The sequence below is a fragment of the Marmota flaviventris genome, chromosome 14, assembly GCF_047511675.1.
Source record: "Marmota flaviventris isolate mMarFla1 chromosome 14, mMarFla1.hap1, whole genome shotgun sequence".
Taxonomy (NCBI): Eukaryota; Metazoa; Chordata; class Mammalia; order Rodentia; family Sciuridae; genus Marmota; species Marmota flaviventris.
The window spans coordinates 84439619-84459034 of record NC_092511.1 but is presented as its reverse complement, the minus strand read 5'-3'; the positions used below and the strand labels follow the sequence as shown (position 1 = coordinate 84459034).

General features: G+C 51.9%; 2 protein-coding genes across 9 annotated transcripts in view; both read left to right on the top strand.

The window, feature by feature from the left end:
* The window catches only part of Acoxl (acyl-CoA oxidase like), a 326857-nt gene extending 324041 nt beyond the window's left edge, over window positions 1–2816 (top strand). For all 4 annotated transcript variants that reach the window (XM_071601826.1, XM_071601823.1, XM_027952093.3 and 1 more), the window contains one exon: window positions 1793–2816. In XM_071601826.1, the coding sequence (XP_071457927.1) occupies window positions 1793–1993 (201 nt within the window). In that variant the 3' untranslated portion in view covers window positions 1994–2816. The remainder of the gene's footprint in view (window positions 1–1792) is intronic.
* Window positions 2817–5069: 2253 nt separating this feature from the next.
* Bcl2l11 (BCL2 like 11) overlaps window positions 5070–19416 on the top strand; it is a 35565-nt gene continuing 21218 nt past the window's right edge. The window contains exons 1-3 of one of the 5 annotated variants that reach the window (XM_071601829.1): window positions 5070–5337; window positions 7855–7991; window positions 8160–8249. In XM_071601829.1, the coding sequence (XP_071457930.1) occupies window positions 7868–7991; window positions 8160–8249 (214 nt within the window). In that variant the 5' untranslated portion in view covers window positions 5070–5337; window positions 7855–7867. Of the gene's footprint in view, window positions 5338–6864; window positions 7007–7272; window positions 7558–7854; window positions 8250–19416 lie in introns of those variants that run through there. The other 4 variants (XM_027952099.3, XM_027952098.3, XM_071601827.1 and 1 more) reach the window with 4 other exon arrangements.

Below are 19416 nucleotides of genomic sequence, written 5' to 3'. Positions count from 1 at the left end.
GGAACCCTTTTCTTTGCCAGCCATTGGGTTCCTGTTTAATTTTCTATTTTAAAAAGTTTTCCTAGGCTCTACTCATTGGGGCGGGGTGGGGGGTGCTTGCCTAGTGTGGGCGAGGCCCTGGGTTTGATCGTCAGCACCACAAAAATACATACATACATACATACATACATACATTTTTTTTAAAAAAATTAACAAGTTTTTCTTATATTGAATAGAAATCTGCCTTCTATAATTTCTACATCTGACCCTTAATTCTGTATTTAGCAGTAGATAAACCAAATCTGTATTCTCTTCCACAAAACCTTTCGTCAAACTGAATGTCTCCCATTGGTGAACACAGGACAAAAGCTGGTGGAATTGCGTCATGCTAACCCAAAGGGATCATTATCTTGAACAGTTATGTGGCAATTTGTGGATAGTTCGGGGGCTACATACAGCATCTCATGGTTTTGAACTGTGTGGTTAGAGACACCGAGAGTTGACAGATCAGTCAGGGATTTGTCAAGAGTATTAATTACAAACTTTGAAATCTTGGTCAGGGAAAGTTCATCTCAGCGCATCTTGCAAATATGATCAAAGTCTTTTCAGTACTGATTTGATGATGCTTAACCACAAGGTTGGAGAATGAAGGTTTTCATTAGAAATTATTGATGTCATAGAGCACATTTGCAGGGAAGATGCACATTTGGACATTAACCACCCATGCTCTTCCCCACCCCACCCAGACTCTCTGTCCCCCACCCCCATTTTCTGGGCTCTGTTTTTTCTTTGAACTCCTGAAATGGCATTTTGGACAACTACAAAAAGAAACTGTGGTCTTAACAACATTAGCTGAGAGATGACTGCTACTTGCAGGGGGAGGGGGAGCTCATGTTAAGTGATGTTTTTTAAACCAAAGAATAAGCCAGGATACCGGGGAGTTTACTGAGATTTGGGGAATGAAAGAAATTTAGGACTGGCTGGAAACTTGAAAAATGGAGGCTTGTTTCTCCCTCCCCTTCTGGAATGAAAAAAAAAAATATGCTGGCACCTGAAGAATGGAAAATGAAATAAAAATCCACCCAGGGCAGCTTCTCCAAATAACTGGCCTGCATCTTTCCCTCCTCCCTTCTGCCAGGGACGTTTCCTCCAGGCCTCCAGTGACTGTCAAAAACACCGAGGGTGTCCGTGGGGTTCCTTGGTGTTTGGGTAACTGCAGGTCGGTTTGGGAAGGTGAACGGTGCAAACATGCCAATAATTAGCTTTGGTCCGACATCGCGCTGAGTTTCAGGAAGCCTCTCTCCGTCCAGCCGGGGTCTGGAGGCGCTAGTCTGGGAAGATTGGGGCAAGTCTGTACTGGTTCACCTGTTTGGAGGTTCTTCTTGTTCAGTTGCCTCTGCGCGCCAGATGGTGGCACCCCAGGCACTCCAGAGGTGGAGAGGAGGGAAAGGGAGGGGAAGGGTGGGGAGAGAAGGAAAGAGAAAAGAAGGAAGGAGAGGAGGACGTCAGTTCTGAGACTGCTGTTCCCCAGCTAATTCGGAGTTAGACCTGTCCCCGTCCCCTACGGAAAAACCCTAGGCTTCCGCCGGACTAGGTGTCAGAAAGTTAAGATTTTTCGCTAAAAAAAAGGCTTCCGAGGGTTTTCTTTCCGACCAACTGTTTGTACCCTCCTGGGTCTCTAGACTCTTAAGGGAAATTGGTGTCCATAGTCGATGAGGGCGCGGGTGCTTTGGGGTGCGCGGAAAGTTGCTGGCACTAGGTCGTTGTGAGTGCGTCAACATCTGACCTGTCCCCTATGTGTCATGTTTTGCAGTTGCTGGATTTGTGTGACTCGGTGAAGGATGATGCCCTGAGGGTGATTTCTGCCTTCAACATTCCACACACCAGCCTCCACGCACCAATCGCCGGGATCCCCAGCCCGCACGCCGCCTGGGCCTTCTACCCTGCGCGGATTCTGCCGCTGGCTGGGGAAGGGGAGCGGTCCCAGCGGCCCAAGCTGGGAGCCAAGCTGTAACCCGCGTGGACGGAAGTGTAGCGGCCAGTCCGCAGCTGCCCCCAAACTCCCTTCATGGGTGCCCGAAGCTGGGGCAGAGGCCGGGCTGGCACGTGCGCGGCCGCCGCCCGCGGGGATTTTGGTGGCGGAGCAGAGGTCCAGCCGAGGCTTCGGAGGCGCGCGGTTGGCTGTTGGGCAGAGCGAGCCTAGACGGCCGCCAGGGAACTAAAACACTTGGTCTTTTTCCTGTAACCCCGCCTGGCCCGGCCGCGACCTCGTCTAGCTTTGGCGCCGGATCCCCCGAGACAATCAGGGTGGGCTCCCCCACGAGCGCACCCCACAGACGGGTGCCGCCAAAGATCTGCTGTCAGCGGTGAGTCAGATTCCCAGTGATTTCGAAAAACTCTGGTTCTGGGTGAAAAAAAAAAAAAATCAAAACATAAAAATCAAATACCCTCAGGCGAAAGGAAACAAGAAAAAGAAAAAAAAAAGCCCCATCCACTCCGGGCGCGGGCAAAGGTTTAGCCAGCCACTGAGGCTTTTCCAGTGAATCAGACCTTTGGGGCTCGGTGAGGAAACGCACCGGCGGGGGGAGGGGAGCTGAGCCTGGAGTTGTGCTCTGAGCAAAGTCAGAACTTGGGCTGGTCCTCCCAGGCGGGCGGTTTCCGGACCGCAAGACAACGCGCGGAAAACATTTTTGCCACTTGAAACTGTATTCTGTTCTTTAGAAGAGCACAGACACAAAGTTTAATAAAGAACCTGGGTGCTGGGAAGGCGCCTCCGCGGCTTGGTGAGGTCGGGGGAGGGGGTCTGGGGAATACATCGCAATAAATTGGTTTCGGAACTTGGGAGACCACACAGGCGGCGCCTGCGGTCCGTGGATTTCTCATTTCTCAAATCCCAGTTGCACGACTTCATTCTTCTTTCTCTCAATCCAACTCATCTTCTCTCGTCTCTCCCTCCACTTCTCATGACAGCGACAGGCACACTGCCCCGCCAGTGGCAGCGAGAGCGACGTCCAGGACCGGTAATCTAATACCCACCCGCCCTTTCCACGCCGCCCTTCTCTGGGCTCAAGCCCAGTTCCGGGAGGACCTCCCTACCCAACACAAGAAGGCCCTAAAGGCTCGCGGTCACCTGAGGCGGGGGACCTGATCCAAGCCGCCCAGCACAGTCTGGGTCGCGTGCAAAGCAGGAACCTCCGCCTCCAGGCCGGCTTCCTTGTTGCGCCCCAAGTATGGGTACTTAGCCGGTTGCTTTCCCAGAAATCTTTTGTTTTTTTACAGTTGTTCACGGGGTCATACGAACGGGCAACACAGGGATGGTGGAGCTACATAAGGTTCTTTTGCTGCGAGGTTCTTTTCCGGCCGGGTCTACGTGGCCCGGCACCGCCAGGAGCGCCGAGCACGCCGGGGTGTGGCGTGTTTGGGGCTCTCGGCTAGAGGAGCTGGTTCCTTTGCTCTCCCCCTGGGTAGGACAAGGAGTGGCCGAGCCGCAGGCGGCTCCGGCAGCTACCAACAGCCGCGGGCGGGAATTCCTAGCCCGGGTCAGCACAGACCTCGGCCTAGGAGTCTACCTCGCTGCGTCCACGCCCTTGCCATTTCCCTCTTGTAGAGAAATCCCCGGGCGGGACTTGGCGCGCGCCCTCCAGACCCTCTGGGAACCCGTGGCTTCCTTCACCTAGCCCAGGACTCACCAGAGAAGGAGACTTTAACCTGAGACTGTGCTGTGTCACGCTGACGTTAGATCTGCTTCTGAACATAAAAAGGACCAAGATGGCCCGATGGCAAGACAAGGCCTCCTCACTTGCTCCTCTAAGCGGGAGGAGGCTCCTTCTCTCGGTCCGCGGGGTTGCGGATTGGAGAGGTCCCTACATGGAGTTTTCTCAATCCCCACCTAGCAGCCTGCAGAATGTTCCATTTCCGGACCGACCTCCCACTACCCCGTCGCGGTTGCCTCGAAGCCTCGGGTTGGGGAGCGGGCAGGAAGGCCCTGGTCACCAGCCGCGAGGGTGGGCAGGGGTGCAGACCCAGAGGAGCAATAGGAGATGGAGTTTGGTCTCCTGGGAAAGGGAAGAGTTGGGGCCACGGACTTCGAGGAGGAGGAGTTGGATGGGGACGCGAAAGGAGGAGGTTCGGGGGTATTGCGACACCTATGCGGCTCTGTCAGTGAGGCCAGAACTTCGCTGTTCCGCCTGAGCCAGCTTTAGCCCGCTGAGGAATGGTTCTGGCAGGTCTCTCCCCCAGCAAATTTCGGGGGTCCCAACAGAGCGCAAGCACCACCTTTTCTCGTCTAGAGGCAGAGACTCTTCTTTATGCCCTTTTATTTTCTTAAAATTATTTGAGGTTTTTTTTTTGTTTTGTTTTTTCATTTCCCTATTTGATTTACTCTGCGTACCCTCGCACCCAGGCTGCGGAGAATGCTCCTCCTGGGATCGCTCCTTGCCCTTTTCTCAACTCTCTTTCCCACCATGGGCTCTGTCTCTTTAGGAGATTGAGCGCCCCACAAACGCTGGGTAGCGTCTGTGGGGTGACAGGAGGTCCCCTAAGAGTCCCGCGCAAGGCAGGGCGAGAGAGGTGAACATCTTGTGGATTTGCCCCCCCCCCCCCAAGGCCCAGATTCTTGGAGAAGGAAGAGCTCAAAGACCCAGCGTCCAGCCTCGCATCCGCGAGTTTTCAAGGACCAATCCTGTCACCAAGCTGGCCGGAGCGGTGGAGAAACTGCACAGTAAGGGGCAGGGGCGCCTCCAGAGGCTTTCACTGGCGGCTGTAGCCAGGCTGGGCTCGGACCGTGCCCCGAGCGCCCCCTCTGTTCTGCGCGCTAGCCACAGCGGACACTGGGTGGGGGGGAGTGTAGACTTCGGAGTGGGGGATGGGCGCGCATGCAGCGTTAGCAGGCCGAGTCACTCTGGTAAACACGCCAGGGCTAGCGGCGCGCGCGGCAGGGAACCCGGCCCGGCCACCCCCGCCTCTACCTGCCCCGGCCTGCACGCGCCAGCGGCCCGGGAGCTGCGGAGGCGGGACTTGACAGCCCCCCGCCGGGGCGGGACCTAGCGGGGGCGGGGCCCGCGGTGATTGGCGCGGGCGTGGGGCCGCCAGTCTGAGCAGGGCTGCAGGGCCGCGCAGGTTTCACTTCGCTCCGCGCAGCCGCTGGGTCTCTAGCTGGTAGTATCGCGGCTGCGTCCGCGCGCCAACACCGCCGCGGCGGGATTCCTGCAGCCAGCCTGTGAGCCCTGCCCCATTGCGGTCAGAACCGCCTCGGGCAGCTAGGTTCGTGCCGTTTCCCGTCTCTACCACCTCGGCGCCCTTCCTTGGCTCTTGTCCCCCCCAATGTCTGACTCTGATTCTCGGACTGAGAAACGCAAGGTAAATACCTACGAGTCTCAAGAAGCGGGCCGGGGACGGATGGAAAACAGAGGCGTTGGAGCCCGTATGGCTCCCTGTAGTGCCCGCTTTCCGCGCACGTGCGGGCAGAGACGCTCCCATTCGTTCCGCTTGTCGCCTGGCGGGAGGCGGCGATTGGTGTGGGTCGGGTTCCTTCCCAGGCTGGGGCATTCTGGGGAAGGGTCGTCGGCGCTGAAGCTTCGGGCACTTAGCTGAAGTAGGATTCGGATCGGGATGCAGCGCGCGGGGGTTGTGCAGCGTCGCAGGCCAGGTTGGAAGAGAGCGTGCTCTTGCCGCCGGCCGGGGAGCTGGAGTACCCGCTCCGCGGCACCGGGCCGAGCACCCATGCCGGGAAGTCTCGCCGCTGGCTCCCGCGGCCTGGAGTAGTGAGTGACCACTCTGTTCCAGAGGGTTTGGCGTACTGGTTCTTGGGCGCACGGACTCTTGGGGAGAGTTTGCGGAACTGCAGTGGTAATTTAAATAATGAGCCCGGGATTTTCCTTAAACTTATTCAAGCTAGAGTTTTTCCCTGTTTAAAGTGCCTGGGGGCCCTGCTCGGTCTGCGGGCACCCTGCGGACAGTGCCAGCGCGCGATCCACTGGCAGCAAGAGACCTAGGGCCTCCGTCGACCGCCAGCGCCACAGCGGGGACGAGCCCCGGCCCGCAGAACTTGCTCGGCCCATAGAGCTTGGTTGTCCTGGAGGCTCCCGTGCGCCCTATGCCACCCCAGTCCATTGGCGGTGCAGGCTGGCGGCGCCGTGCCCTAGGTGGCCTGTTTACCCTGGGGCTCTGGAGTTGCTGGTGGAGGGCTCTTCGGACGCCGAGGATTGGGGTGTGGATGTGCACGCTCGTGGCCTGGGATGGTGGTCGTTCAGATTTGGTGCAAATCCGCGGCGCACAGGGAGACAGGTGAGGAAGTTGCTGGAGTTGGATGGGTGCTGCAGCCCGGGCAGATGAGGCCGTGGGGCTCTCGCCCTGATTGGCAAGAACGAGAACGGGTGGCAGGAACTGCGGTATGAGGACGGCCGAGCGGGTCCCGTGAGAGCGCAGATCTCGCTTTGTCTCCAGGTGCCCGGCTGCCCGGAGCAGCGGAACTTCGGAGGCGCGCGCGGTGTCGGGGTCGGGCGGGGCTGGGTGTCGGAGCTGCCGGGCTGCCGCCGCGGCCGCCCGAGCAGCGCTCGGAGGCGAGTTTGTCAACAATCGCCTAGCCTTTGGCGGCCGGACCTGTAGGCGCCGCCCCCGCCCCCGCCGCCCATTGGCTGCGGCGCGGAGCGACCGTGCGCGGGCCAATGGGGAGCGCGGGCACCGGCGCCAGCGGCGCGGGGAGGCCGGCGGTGCAAGCCGCGGCGGGCGCAGTGCGCGAGGGGAGGAGCGGGCGGAGGCGGAGGATGTTCCCGGCTGCGGCGGCCGGGGCAGCGCGGGCCAGAGGCGCGGCGCGCGAAGCCCTGGGCTGCCTGGCGGAGCGAGGCGGCGGGCGGGCGGGCAAGCGTGGGCTCTGTGCGGCCTGGGGGGCTCCGAACCCGAGCGCGGGGCTTTGTGTCCTGCGGTGCCTCGGTGGTGACGGTCTGGGGGCGCCGGGTCGGCGCAGGGCGCGGGTCGGCCGCCGCGGGGCGCGGGCCGGGACGCTACGCACAGAAGGGAAGGGGCGGACGTGAGTTCGGTGTGCTTGCCTTCGGAGGGGAGGGTCTCGGGGTGGAGGGATCCGCGCGCCCAGAGTCGCCGAGCGTCCGGAGTTAGTTGAAATTGTGGACTTCGCTGGGGGTGCCTGGGACGGCCCTGGGGAGCCCCCCATTTGGGAAGGTGCACTTAACAATACGGCTGCACCCAAGAGGAGTTCTGTCCGGTTTGGTGTGGCACACGGGGCCAGGAGCTAGAGGGACCGAGGCGGAGAGCAACAGAGCCCGGCCGATCCGCGCTCTGAGTTACAAACTCTATTGTGACGCACTTACTACGACTGACGGCCGCTGCCAAACCTTCCCCAGACTTGCTGCCCTCAGCATTTTCGGCAAACAATGGGGCCGGAGCAGGGAACGCGGCCAGCCGCCTGTAATCACTGCATCTGCGCCCGCTCCTGTGCTCCAGCACCGAGTCGGGTCCCGGGAAGTCAGAGCCCGCTGGGAGCTTCCGACTTGATGCAAGTCTGTCCAGAGCAAGAAGCACATGCGAGTAGGCTTCAAAGGAGCCGCTTCTCTTGAAACTTGTGTGTGTATAATGTGTGTAAGAGCACCAGCTCCACCAGTAGTTGACATTGTAGTAACAACTGTTTAGTTTGGTGGTATGAAGTTTAGTCACGCCCCTGAGAGAAAGATCTGCACACCTTTGTTATGTTAGGTGCATTTGGGGGGATGGGGAGACTTTCAGAAAAGTAAACAATTTAGTTTTAAAGTATTGGAGACTCAAACATTTTTGATGAATAGGTGTAAGCAAGATTATTTTATTATTTATTTATTATAATCATTATCTTGCTGAAGATCATCTTAGTTTTTCTCTTTCTTGCAGAAAAAAAGACCAAATGGCAAAGCAACCTTCCGATGTAAGTTCTGAGTGTGACAGAGAAGGTGGACAATTGCAGCCTGCAGAGAGGCCTCCCCAGCTCAGGCGGGGGGCCCCTACCTCCCTTCAGACAGAGCCTCAAGGTAATCCCGAAGGCGAAGGGGACCGCTGCCCCCACGGCAGCCCACAGGGCCCGCTGGCCCCACCGGCCAGCCCTGGCCCTTTTGCTACCAGATCCCCGCTTTTCATCTTTGTGAGAAGATCTTCCCTGCTGTCTCGATCCTCCAGTGGGTATTTCTCTTTTGACACAGACAGGAGCCCAGCACCCATGAGTTGTGACAAATCAACACAAACCCCAAGTCCTCCTTGCCAGGCCTTCAACCATTATCTGAGTGCAATGGGTAAGCAATGCCCGGGTAAGGGGCAGTGGTGTGTGGTTGTTGGAATATCTGTTTCAAAGCTGTGTGTATCATTGAAAGTCCCCTTTTAGGGCCCTTCAACTGGTTTAATCTGTATTTTCATGGCACAGAGGATGTATAAAGTCAAATATCAAGCCAGCGTGGGTTTTTTTTTTTTTTTTTTTTTAATTCATGAAGTCTGTGGCATGAGTGAAGTCCAGGCATGAGCCTTCAGGGCTGTAAAGCTTGAATTTCTGCTAAAGCACATAACCCTGGCATGGTATTTGAACCACTGGGTTTTACCTGTTAATGACATTCTGCCTGAAAGAATTCTGCCTGGTGTCCCTTTTCAAACAGCTTAATAACATAACTGAAAGTAAAGAAAGATTTGCAAGTCAAACATTTTCAAAAATGACATGTGGGGAAATTGAACTAGTTTGTATAGCAGTGCTGACATAGAACCATGAAGGTGGTTTGTTTTATGGGCAAATTTCCCCTTGGATTGGTGACTCAGAGTTTGGACATAGTACTAATGAGCTGGGGAATCAGACTTTATGTCAGGGATTCAGAGCACTGTTAGTGTGTGAACTAGGAGTGGCAAACATAAACACCCAGAGAGTCCTATCAGTGAGGGCAACTGTGGCAAGTTGGACAGCACTTGCCACTTGTGCTAGTCCCATCCTGATTGTTGCCCTGAGGGCATGTGGTCTCAGAGTAGCAGGTATTCTAGTTTTGCAACATAGTCCTGGAATGCAGATTTTGAGCCTCATATTCTGACATTTAAACGTTGACAACTCACATTCTTTAAAACATTGCATAAGCCATTTTGAAACATCTGCAGGCTCGATTTGACTCTGGAGCCTCTGGTTTATGCCTGAGAATGTCCAGTCACCCTGGTGAAGGGAGGAGTCTAGGTTGGTTCAACTGGCTGTTCTTCACTAACGGAAAAAGTTCCTGTCTTGATCATCATTCACCAAAATTAGATTTGACATTTGTTCACGTTGGCTTGCTCTGCATAAATAAGACAAAGGAATTGGTAATGTTATGGATTAGGAAATCTAATATAGATTCTACCAAGATTAGGTTGTACCTGCAATGCCAAAGGCTAAGTAAAAGTCATGGGATCAAACTCTCGACTACAATGACACACCTTGTATTTGTAAATATAAATATGTTGCAGCTCTGGGCAGGTCTGTCCCCATGTAACAGAGATGGGAAGAACCTCAGAGGAGTGACACTTGTTAGGAGTAGGGCACACCTGGCACAAATGACAAAATTCCACTAGCCTGTGTATGCTGTCTGCACATCTGCCAAATGCTGGGGCACAGTTACTATATTATGTAAGGAGCTGGAAGTTTCATTGTTGCTATTGCTTTAGTCACTGCCAGTGCTTCTGCTCCTGAGTTCAGGAAGTTCCTGGTACTTGGAACTCTTGTTACCTGCAAAATATTCCAGTGCATATGTGAACCTACAACATTCTAACGGAGTTGCCAGGGCTTTGCAGCCTTGATGTTTGAAAACCTGTTTATTTTAAGGACCCTCTGGAAGCTGTTATGGTTTCACACTGCAGGCCTTTGTAGCGGAGTCTGCAGGTGTGGCTAAGGCATGGCAGTAGTTTCTCCTGCCTCATTAACTAGGAAGAGTGTTAGCTGGATGAGTGAGTGTATTTTTTTTAAATGTGAAGACAGACATGAATTGCATGCTTTTGCTGGTGGGGGGGGGGCAGGGGTGACAAATACTGTTAGCAAGCTAATTATAATGTAAGCACTGTTATTTCAGATGACAAATACTGAGTGTTAAAGATCACAATCCAGATTATTAAGCAGAGTTAGTGGCTTTATCTGTGAAGTAAAGAAATGGATCCCAGGGTTTTATTTTGTACTATGAACTACATTCTAGTAGATTGGTGTGAGAGCTTAGAATTTAGTGCGGCAGAGTAAATGGTAAGTTGTAAGGAATTTGTTTAAAGTTAATGTGCCAAGGTAAGTTTTCAGCATTAAGTTTTAGGAGATTTGTGGGAGAGGATAAGTTAGTGTGAGGAGAGGACTTAGCCAGATGTCAGTTTATGAAACTGACAGATTAAATTGATAATTTTTATAGTCTCTAACTGCCTCTTTCTTCTGGCCATCCTCAGAGTCTCAGCTCCGTGAATGAAGGCCACTTAACACTGTGCTGTTATGTGGTTCTCTTATATTTCTGGCCATGTTTAATATTCCTTGCTCCATCATCTCCATTGATGTGACCCTTTTGATAATTTTATTGAAATATCTGTTTTTCACAAAATGGTCTTGATGATAGGTTTGAGCCCCTGGAACAAATGTGAGATTGCAGAGAAGTTCGGCTTAGCCAGGGCTCCTCCAGCCACAAAGTAGTTTTCTGTCTATGTCTTGAAGTTTTGAACTTGTATCTTTGATCTGATGACAAAGTGAAGGATTACTGGGGGATTCATAGAAGTTAGATGTGCCTCCTAAAACATCTTCATGTTTTCCTCCATTTTTCTGAAGACGTGTTGGAAGAACATTTTTATCATGAGGAGACATGGTTTGTACACTCTCGCTCAGTTTTTGCCTTCATGTGTACACTGGGAGGATTAGCTTGACAGATGTTCTCTTAGTGGGTAACTGATAGTTTGCATAAAAGTCACCCATGCCTGTGGGTTCACCCCCGTACCTTTTAGAGTGGTCTGGCTATCAATAGCTTCGCCATGTTGTGTTAGAAAGTGTCTTAAACTTTATACTTGTTTCTAGTATGTCAGAATTCTCAGGTGGAAGTTAATGGTCTTCTGAACCCTCTGTACCCCTCAGCATACTGTGGGGTGTTACCCATTACCTCTTGCAGCTGGAAATCATCTGACCCCTCTTCTAGATTGAGAGCTTCCTGTGGGAGGCATGATGTCCTGCAGATCCAAGTGAGAGCCTGACAGGAGAATTCCAGGATTTTTTCAAAGGGACCCGAGCTCAGCCTGTTACTCTTTCCTTGGAGTTTTGCTTTGTTTTGGTTTTGCCGTGCTAAGGAGTGGACCCAGGCCCTTGCCCGTGCGCTCTCCTGACCTCGCTCTGCCTTACCATAGAGTTTTTAACTGAGGACAAGTGAGAATTTTTTAAAAATATAGGTAGCAAGATAAGGACATGCCCTTCCCCACCCTCTGTGTATGGTTAATTCCCAGGATCCAACTCTAAAGTTGGCCCCGTAGGGTGACAGGTGCAATCTAGCTCAGCACTGCCCAGGAGGGGAGCTGCCTGTGTGTTGAGCTCTTGACCTAGGACTGGTCAGAATCAGGCTGTGCTGTTGGTATCACTGCACACTGGATTTTGAAGACTTGCTACATAAAAAAGAATATAAAATGCCAATTATTTTCATGTGGGCTACCTATTAATATTTTGAATTCATAGGTTAAATAAAATATAATTTTATGGTAGTAAAAAACTAACATAAAATATTTACCATCTTAACTGTTTTGAAGTGTGCAGTTCAGTAGTGTTAAGAGCGTTCATGTCACCATACAGCCCGTCTCCAGTACTTTTCCATCTTTTAAAACTGAAACTCTACCATGAAACAAATCCCTGTTTCCCCCACCGCCAGCCATGGGCAGATCCATTCAGCCTTCCATGTGTAATTTGGACTACTTTTGTAGGTGGAATCAAAGTGTTCAGCCTTCTGTGACTGACTTAATGCACTTAGCATAATGACATCTGCACTGTGACGTATGTCCCTCCTTTTTAAGGCTGTACTACATTTCCAGTGCAAAACCACACCACATTTTGTTTATCTGTTGGTTCATCCACCAGTAGACACTAGGGTTACTTCTGCCTCTTGGCTATTGTGGAGTGTACCCCCTTGAATATGGGTATGCTAAATCTTACCAGGATCCTGCTCTGAATTCTTCTGGATATGTACCCAGAGGTGGGATTGCTGGATCATATGGTGAGTAAGGGAGAATTGTCATGGAGTCTTACAATCCTTGGGTAGGTATGTCTCTCCAAGTACAGTAGACCAACTTTAGGTCTTCTTAGATTTCCTCCATTATCGTCCTTCGGTTTTCAGTATACAGAACTTGTATTTATTTAGATGTATACCTAAATATTTCATTTACTTGGGAGCAGTTATATTAATTTTAGTTTCCACATGTTCACCTTTAATATATTATAATGAGAGTAATTTTTGTCCTTTATAGCCTTGTTTGAACTCATTAATTCTAGAAGCTTCTTTGTTGATTTCTTGATCTATGCATATAGTCATAAAATCTGAAAATAGGGACAGTTTTGGGATTTGTTTGTGTTTTTTCCCCCACTTTGCACATTTTTCTTTTTCTTGCTCTATTGCATTGGCTAGAACTTCCACTTCTTATGTTGAATAGGAGTGGTAAGAATGAGCATGCTTCCCTTGTTCCCACTCTTGGGGGAATTCTTAAAAGATGAAGAAGTTTTACCTTTATTCCTAGATTGTTAAAAAGAGTTTTTATCGTGAATGGAGTGTGTGTTAGATTTTATAAAATATTCTGTAGTATTTAATATGACCGTATGATTTTATTTATGTTTAACATATTGAAATGGTGCATTACAATGATTGGTGGTGTCTGGGATAAATCCTACTTGGGTGGGGTTAAATATTTGTGCCTTGATTCTTGAGGTTTGTTGTTCGAAGTCTGTCTGGGTTTTGACATGTCAACCTTAACAGTGAGTTTGGAAAGTGTTCCCTTCTCTTCTGTTTTCCTGGAGAGATTAGTTAGTATTAATTCTTTAAATGTTTTGTAGAATCTAATGGAATCATCTAGGCTGGGAGGTTTCTTTGGGGGCACTTTTAGGTGACAGATTTCATTTCTCCGTGTTTGTAGTGTTGTTCAGGTTGTTTCAACTTGGTTTGAGTTTTGGTAGTATGTGGGTTTTTAGGAATAGGCGCATTTCTTCTAAATTGTTGGTATTTGTAGTATCCCTTGTTACCCTTTTAAATGGATTCAGGATCTTGTCTCTTTGATGGTATAGATAACTTGTGTCTTTTTATCTCTATCAATCTCAGAGGTCTATCGCTTTCTTAATTTTTTTTTTTCCAATCAGCTTTTAGTTCTATTGATTTTTCTCTTTTCCTATTTTCAGGTTCTTTGCTTATTTCCATCTTTTTTTTTTTTTTTTTCTGGTTTCTCGTCAGGGACTTGGGGTGGTGTTTGAGACCTCCAGTTCTGATGGGATCATTTTTCTGGAAATTTCCTTCACTTGTGCTTGAGCCACGTCCCGCCTGTTTTGTTTGGTGTATTGAGTTTTCACTTTCACTGAGCTGTGTTTTTGCTTCCTGTGAGATGTCCCTTTTGCGGGCTCTTGGAAGTGTGTTGCTTCCTTGCCAAGTGTGTGGAGAAGGTCCTGTTATCTTTCTGTTACTGTTTTATTTGAGTCCATCCTGGTCAGAGAACTTGAGCTGCGCGACTTCAGTCTCTCAAACCAACCGGTTGAGGTTTGTTTCTCAGCTGAGGGGGTGGTTTGCCTGGGGGGTGCTCCCTGGGTGCTTGAAACCTCGGATCTGCCAGGTGGGCTCATGATCCGTGTCATCGGGTCTCACTGGTTGATGTCTTGGGTTCCCCAGTCCTTCGTTCCTGTGCAGTGGTTCTGCCGACTGTTGGGAGTGGTGGCACCGCAATGTTGAGGTCCCCAGTTGCAGTGGTAGACTCTCTGCCTCTCCTTTCAGCACCACCAGAGCTTGCTGTCTGTGCCTTCGCTGCTGTTTGGTGTTTGGTCTCTGGTGTTACCTGGAGATCTGCTGTCCTTCCAACGGGTGGCCTCCCATAAGTTATGGGCCATTTCTGCCTGGCTGCTTTCAAGGTTTGTCTTTTTTCTTTCCAATGCTTTATTATCCTTGCCATCCTTAGATTGTAACCTCTCTGGGGGTTGCTCAGCTTCTTCAATCTGCAGTGTTTGGTTCTATGCCACGACTGGGAAGTTTTCAGCTGTTATATCTTTGAATATTTCTCTGTTCCCTGCCTTTGTCTTGGAACTCTGATAGCGATGTTAGTACTTTTATTGATCCCACAGATCCCTGGACTGTGTGTTCATATCTTTTCAATCTGTTTTTGCTCTGTTCAGATTGAGTAAATTCTATTGATTCGCCCTGCTGTTCATGGATTCTAGAGTCATTTCCATTCTACTAGTGAGAATGGCCAGTGAGTTTTTGGAATTATGTTTAATTGTCTATTTCAATTCTGAGGTTTCTGCCTGCTTCTGCCAAGTCAGGGGGAAGTTCAAAAGCCTCCTTGGCTTTGTGGCTGCTTTCCTGGCAGAAGCGGGGCTGACTTGCATTGCTTCCTCATGTCCAGGTGGGTGTGGTGAGCTGGGCTCCCCCAGCCTCTGCTGACTGCCAGAGAGGAAAGCGGGTGCGGGGCCGCCTCGCTCTTCCTCATTCCTGCAGGCCAGACTTGACCTCAGCTACCCTTTGCTCCTTGACACTTGGCGGGGGTGAGGGGGTGGAAGGCTGGCTTGTCTGCCCTCACTGCTGCCACCCTGGCAGGGGAACTGCAGCGTCCACTGGCTGGGGATGGAGGACAGCTGGCCACACTATCATACCAGCTACTCCGGCAGGGCAGTAGGATTGCCTTGCTGCTCCTGCCCAGCAGGGGCTGGGTGGGGTCCCTGGCCTCGGTGAGGGTGACAGGCTTTTCTGGGAGCGTTTCCCTCTGTGCCTGTGGGGGCTGAGTGGAAGGTGAGGAGGCCCAGGCCGTCCAGCCATCCCGCAGCCTCCTTCCCACTGTGGATTTCCTGTACCTCCTCACGTGCGACCTGGAGGCCTTTGCCTGGTCAGAGGGAGACCTGGGGGCCGGGGTGCTCCTCCAGCTCTTTGGCAGTAGGTTTTAAGTGCTCATGGCTGCATTTGCCAGGTCCACTCAGGGCCCCGTGGACGACTCCAGACTGGGTGGCTTATAAACCACCAAATGCACTCCTCCCGGTTCTGGAGGCCAGGAGTCCTAGATGAGGGTAGATTTGAGCTCTGGTGCGGGTCCTCTTCCTGGGTCACTAATGGAGCCTTCAGGCTGTGTCCCCACATGGAAAGGAAAGGGTGAGGGTCTCTGGAGTCTCCTGTCAGGGCACTCGTCACACTGAAGGCCCACCTTCTAGTGTCATCACCTCAGGCTGGGCTTCACCCTCTGGATTTGGGGGACACAGACATGCAGAACGTAGAGGTATTGCAGGGGCTTGAGGGCCTTAGAAGTCGCCTCTTTCGCCCCTCGTTTCCACTCCCTGTAGGCATGAGAGACGTTTAACAGGAGAAAGCAATAATCACCAGTGTTTGTTGTCACCTGCTGTGTGGGACACTGGGGTGAGTCCTCTGGGCATGCTCTGCTGCTTTCAAACCTCCCTCCGAGTCTGGTTTTACGGGTCCTTAGGGGGATTGCGCTTAAGAGAACCCATAGTTCTGCAGGGGAGTGGAGGCCCTGGGCTCTGGGGGAGGCCGTGGGCTTGGGACCCTTGTCTTCCACGGTTGTTGGTGGGCTGGGCAGAGCCATGCCTTGCCACCTGACCCACTGTGAAGCTGGAGGGTTGCAGCCCTTGCCCAGTGCCTGGCCTTCCCCACCCCAGCCTGTGGTCATCCTGCCTGTGCTGGCACAGGGCTTCTGGTCACCTGCTATCCTGTCACCACCTACCATGCCAGAATTAAGTCATCTTCATTCCTCTTGTTGGGCCAGCCTGGGCCTCCTGGCCTTCCTGGGCAATGACTTGTCTGGCCTGGTCACTGTCCTGTTGTGGTCAGTGGTTCTTGGTCAGTAGCCAGGGTCTTTGCTGAGACCCTCAGACTGCTTTAACTTCTCTCCGGAAGTCCCATCACTGTTGGCACAGGCCAGCGTCCTCCAAAACTCTGCCCACCCTGGGGGCTCTGCCTTCCACACACCCTCAGACTCTCTTTCAAAAAATGCCGACTGTCCCCAGTGCAATGGCACATGCCTTTAATCCCAGTGATTTGGGAGGCTGAGGCAGGAGGATCACAAGTTTGAGGCCAGCCTCAGCAACTTAGCAAGACCCTGTCTCAGAGTAAAACATTTGAAGAGCTGGGGTAGAGCTCAGTGGTTAAGCACACCTGGGATCCATCCCCAGTACCAGAAATGAAGGAAGGAAGGAAGAAATGCTAATAGAAAGGTGTGCAGGGGTCTTCAGCACTGCTTAGACACGCAGAAGACCAAGGGTCCTAACCGGACGGGTGGGAGGCTGATTCCTCCTTCTGACAGTCTGGTGCTTTTCATGGTATAGAGAAGAATAATGGCACAAGGGAAATGTTCCTGGCGTCTCATTAAGTTTGAAAGGTGACGCGGTGGTTGAGGGCAGCCTGGTATGGTGGTAGCAGAGTCCCTGTGCGCCTGGCACTTGCAGGCTCGTGGTGACTGCACACAGTCAGGGTGAACCATGGGTGACATTGTGGCCTGGATCTCTGTTCCTGGCTTGCCTGCTGCCCACCCGTCACTGGGCATGCTCAGTCCTCGTTGCCTTCTTTGTATTGGTGAGGATTCCGTGCAGGTGACATCAGGCCTTTGGCCTGTCCCTAGAGCTGCTCCCCTCATTCACTCTTTGTGGGTCTACCTTTTTATTTTAGCAAAGCAGATCGACCCCATCAGGTGGGATCCACGCTCTCCCTGGATTCTCAGTGGGGTCCTGGCTGACCAGGGGGCTGTCTGCCCTCCTCCCCAGGCCCTTGGCGGGGCTGTCATTCTGTCTGGGCTCCTCTTTCCTCGCCCCTCACGCAAGGGCCGAGGGCCTTGGCGCCTATCGTAAGGGCTGGTGGACAGCACTATAGTCTGTCTTCAGCGTCCTTGGAGAGCTTTCCCAGGCTTAGCGAGGTCACAGACCTGGCTATTCTGTAGGGCTCTCTCCTGTTCTCTGGGGGGGCTGTCAAGTCAGGAGCATGGAGAACTCACAGGGAAGTGAATTCATCTGGAAATGCTATCATATCCATCTCCTCTGCTCTCAGGGAAAGGGAAGTCTCTTCTAGGAAGGGGCTGGTGAGGGTGGGAGGTCTGAACCCACCCCTAACCTGTGGGTGAACCCAAACATCACCTGAGAAGAACCTCGGCTTCGTTGGCAAGTCTGTGGAGCGTGACGAGACACCAGTAGACGCCTGCTGCCCAGCTCTGCGTGGGTTCGGTCAGTGGGACCCCGCTGGAGACCGCCCATTAGAGGTGGCAGAGTAGCTGGAGTTCAGAAATGCACACGTGTGGAGAGGCAGAGAGAACTGCTTCCCCTGCCGTCCAAAGTTCTGTTTTGGTTTTTTTTTTTTTTTTTGGTCCAAAATCAAGAGCCTTGGGTTGTTCGTTGGTTATGTCCAGTGCCTAGACAGAATAAGAATTCTAAAACAGGTCCCCTCTTTTCCCCAGGATAGTTAAATTCCTTTGGTGAGAAAACAACAGCATTAGTCACCATTCACTTGACCTTTGGCAGTACTTATGAGCGAGCGGATTCTCCTTGGTCACTGTTTTCTTCCATGTGCCACAGTCAGTGTCAACAGGACCCACCTGGTGGCAGGCCTACCCTGTGTAAGGCTTCCCTTCGAATGAGTAGGTGTCCTTGTGCCCGAATGAGTAGGTGTCCTTGTGCCCGGGGCGGGGGGGCGGGGGGCATTCTGGGCTCTGTCCCCTGGGCCAGATCTCTGTGGCTCCTGAGTAGAGTCTGGTTTGCTGAGACAGGATAGGAGGGAAGTCCTGAGAAAGAGCTGCTGGCCCGGAGCTTCTGCCTCACTTCCTGCCCCTGCCCCAGTCAGGAGGCAGGAGCTGGGGTGTGGCTGGCCTCCCGAGGAGCCTGGCCCACATACCTGAACTCAGAGATGCCACCTGCTGCTAAGAGCCACAGCCAAGTATATGATGCATGGCATTTTTGGTTGAAAGGTGAGGCCAGCAAGCCATTGAGATGATATGATTATGTTAAGATATGCATTCATATGGATATTGGACTCCTGCAGTCCACCTTGGCCTGAGTTCCCATTGGTTGGGGAAGTGCGGTAGGAGGGAATTCCGGAGGAGGGACTTCCTGTTGGGGTCCCGGAGAACTCCGCGTGGGTTGGTCGGCAATCTTCCCGGGAGCATACGGGGCATTGGCGGCAGTTTCAAAAATAAAGTTTGTTCCTGCTTGAGTGGCTCGTGATTTTGTGCCCAGCCAGACTGTGGCAACCTGCCAGTGGATAGCACGTGCCTGCAGGCTCGGGAGCGGGGATTTTACTATATTCATAGCAAGGAAACAGCCTGGAGCTGGGAGCTGGGTCGAGGCTGCGTCCAGTCTTGGAACCCTGCCTTGGCCTGGGCCTGTGGCAGTTGGCACTGGTTCCCTGCCCCTGCACGGCACTTGACGCTTGGTCCATCCGGACTTTGCTGCCTTTTCTTAGTAGTGGAAATGGGTTTGAAGCTGAGGTTTCGAAGCAGTAAAAGGGACACTCTCTCGATTCAGGAGAGAGAAAGTGTCAATCGAAGCAGGTTTAGTGTGATGATTCTCAACTTCTCAGTTGCTCTGGGGCTTTGTTTTTCTCTCCCCAAATGTGTCATATTCCGGGACAGGAGCATGACTCCTTCCATTCTGCAAACATTTGAATGTAAGCAACTTGTAAAAGACTTAGTGAGTAATCTGGGACTTTTTTGAAGAAGGAAGCGACCTGTTTTCCTCAGGAGCTTGGGTGTGTGAAGGTGTGTAGTGGGGGTGAGCCTCGGGAAGAGAGAGGACCACAGTAGGTTTCTTGGTCTGGAGGGGAAACCCAGGTGCTCACCTACCGTGCACGAGACCCTGGGTTCAATCCTCAGCACTGCAAAAAAGCAGTAAAAGGAGGTTTCTTTTCCTGTTGATTTGTCTGTTTTTTGAAAACAAAAAGAAGTCTGAAAATGAATTCTGGGTACAACTATCTGATACATTGAGCATTTAGACCTTAGTTTTCATTAGACTTGAGCGTAGATTCAGCTAAACTAGTCACCGACTTCAGAAAGAGGTCGGCACATCACGGGGTGCAGGGTGTCTCTTTAAAGAGAACCAAATGATATGTCACCCATGAAGTCCCCAGTGTCTATTCTGGAAACATTTCAATAAAATTGACATAGGTGCATAAAATAGGTTGGAACCACAATCTGGAGCCAATGTTATTTATTGATTCTGTAGTTATTATGTGATTGTTGCGTAATCACGTAATTCATGCTGTATTTAAGTATTCATAGGTGTTCCACGTC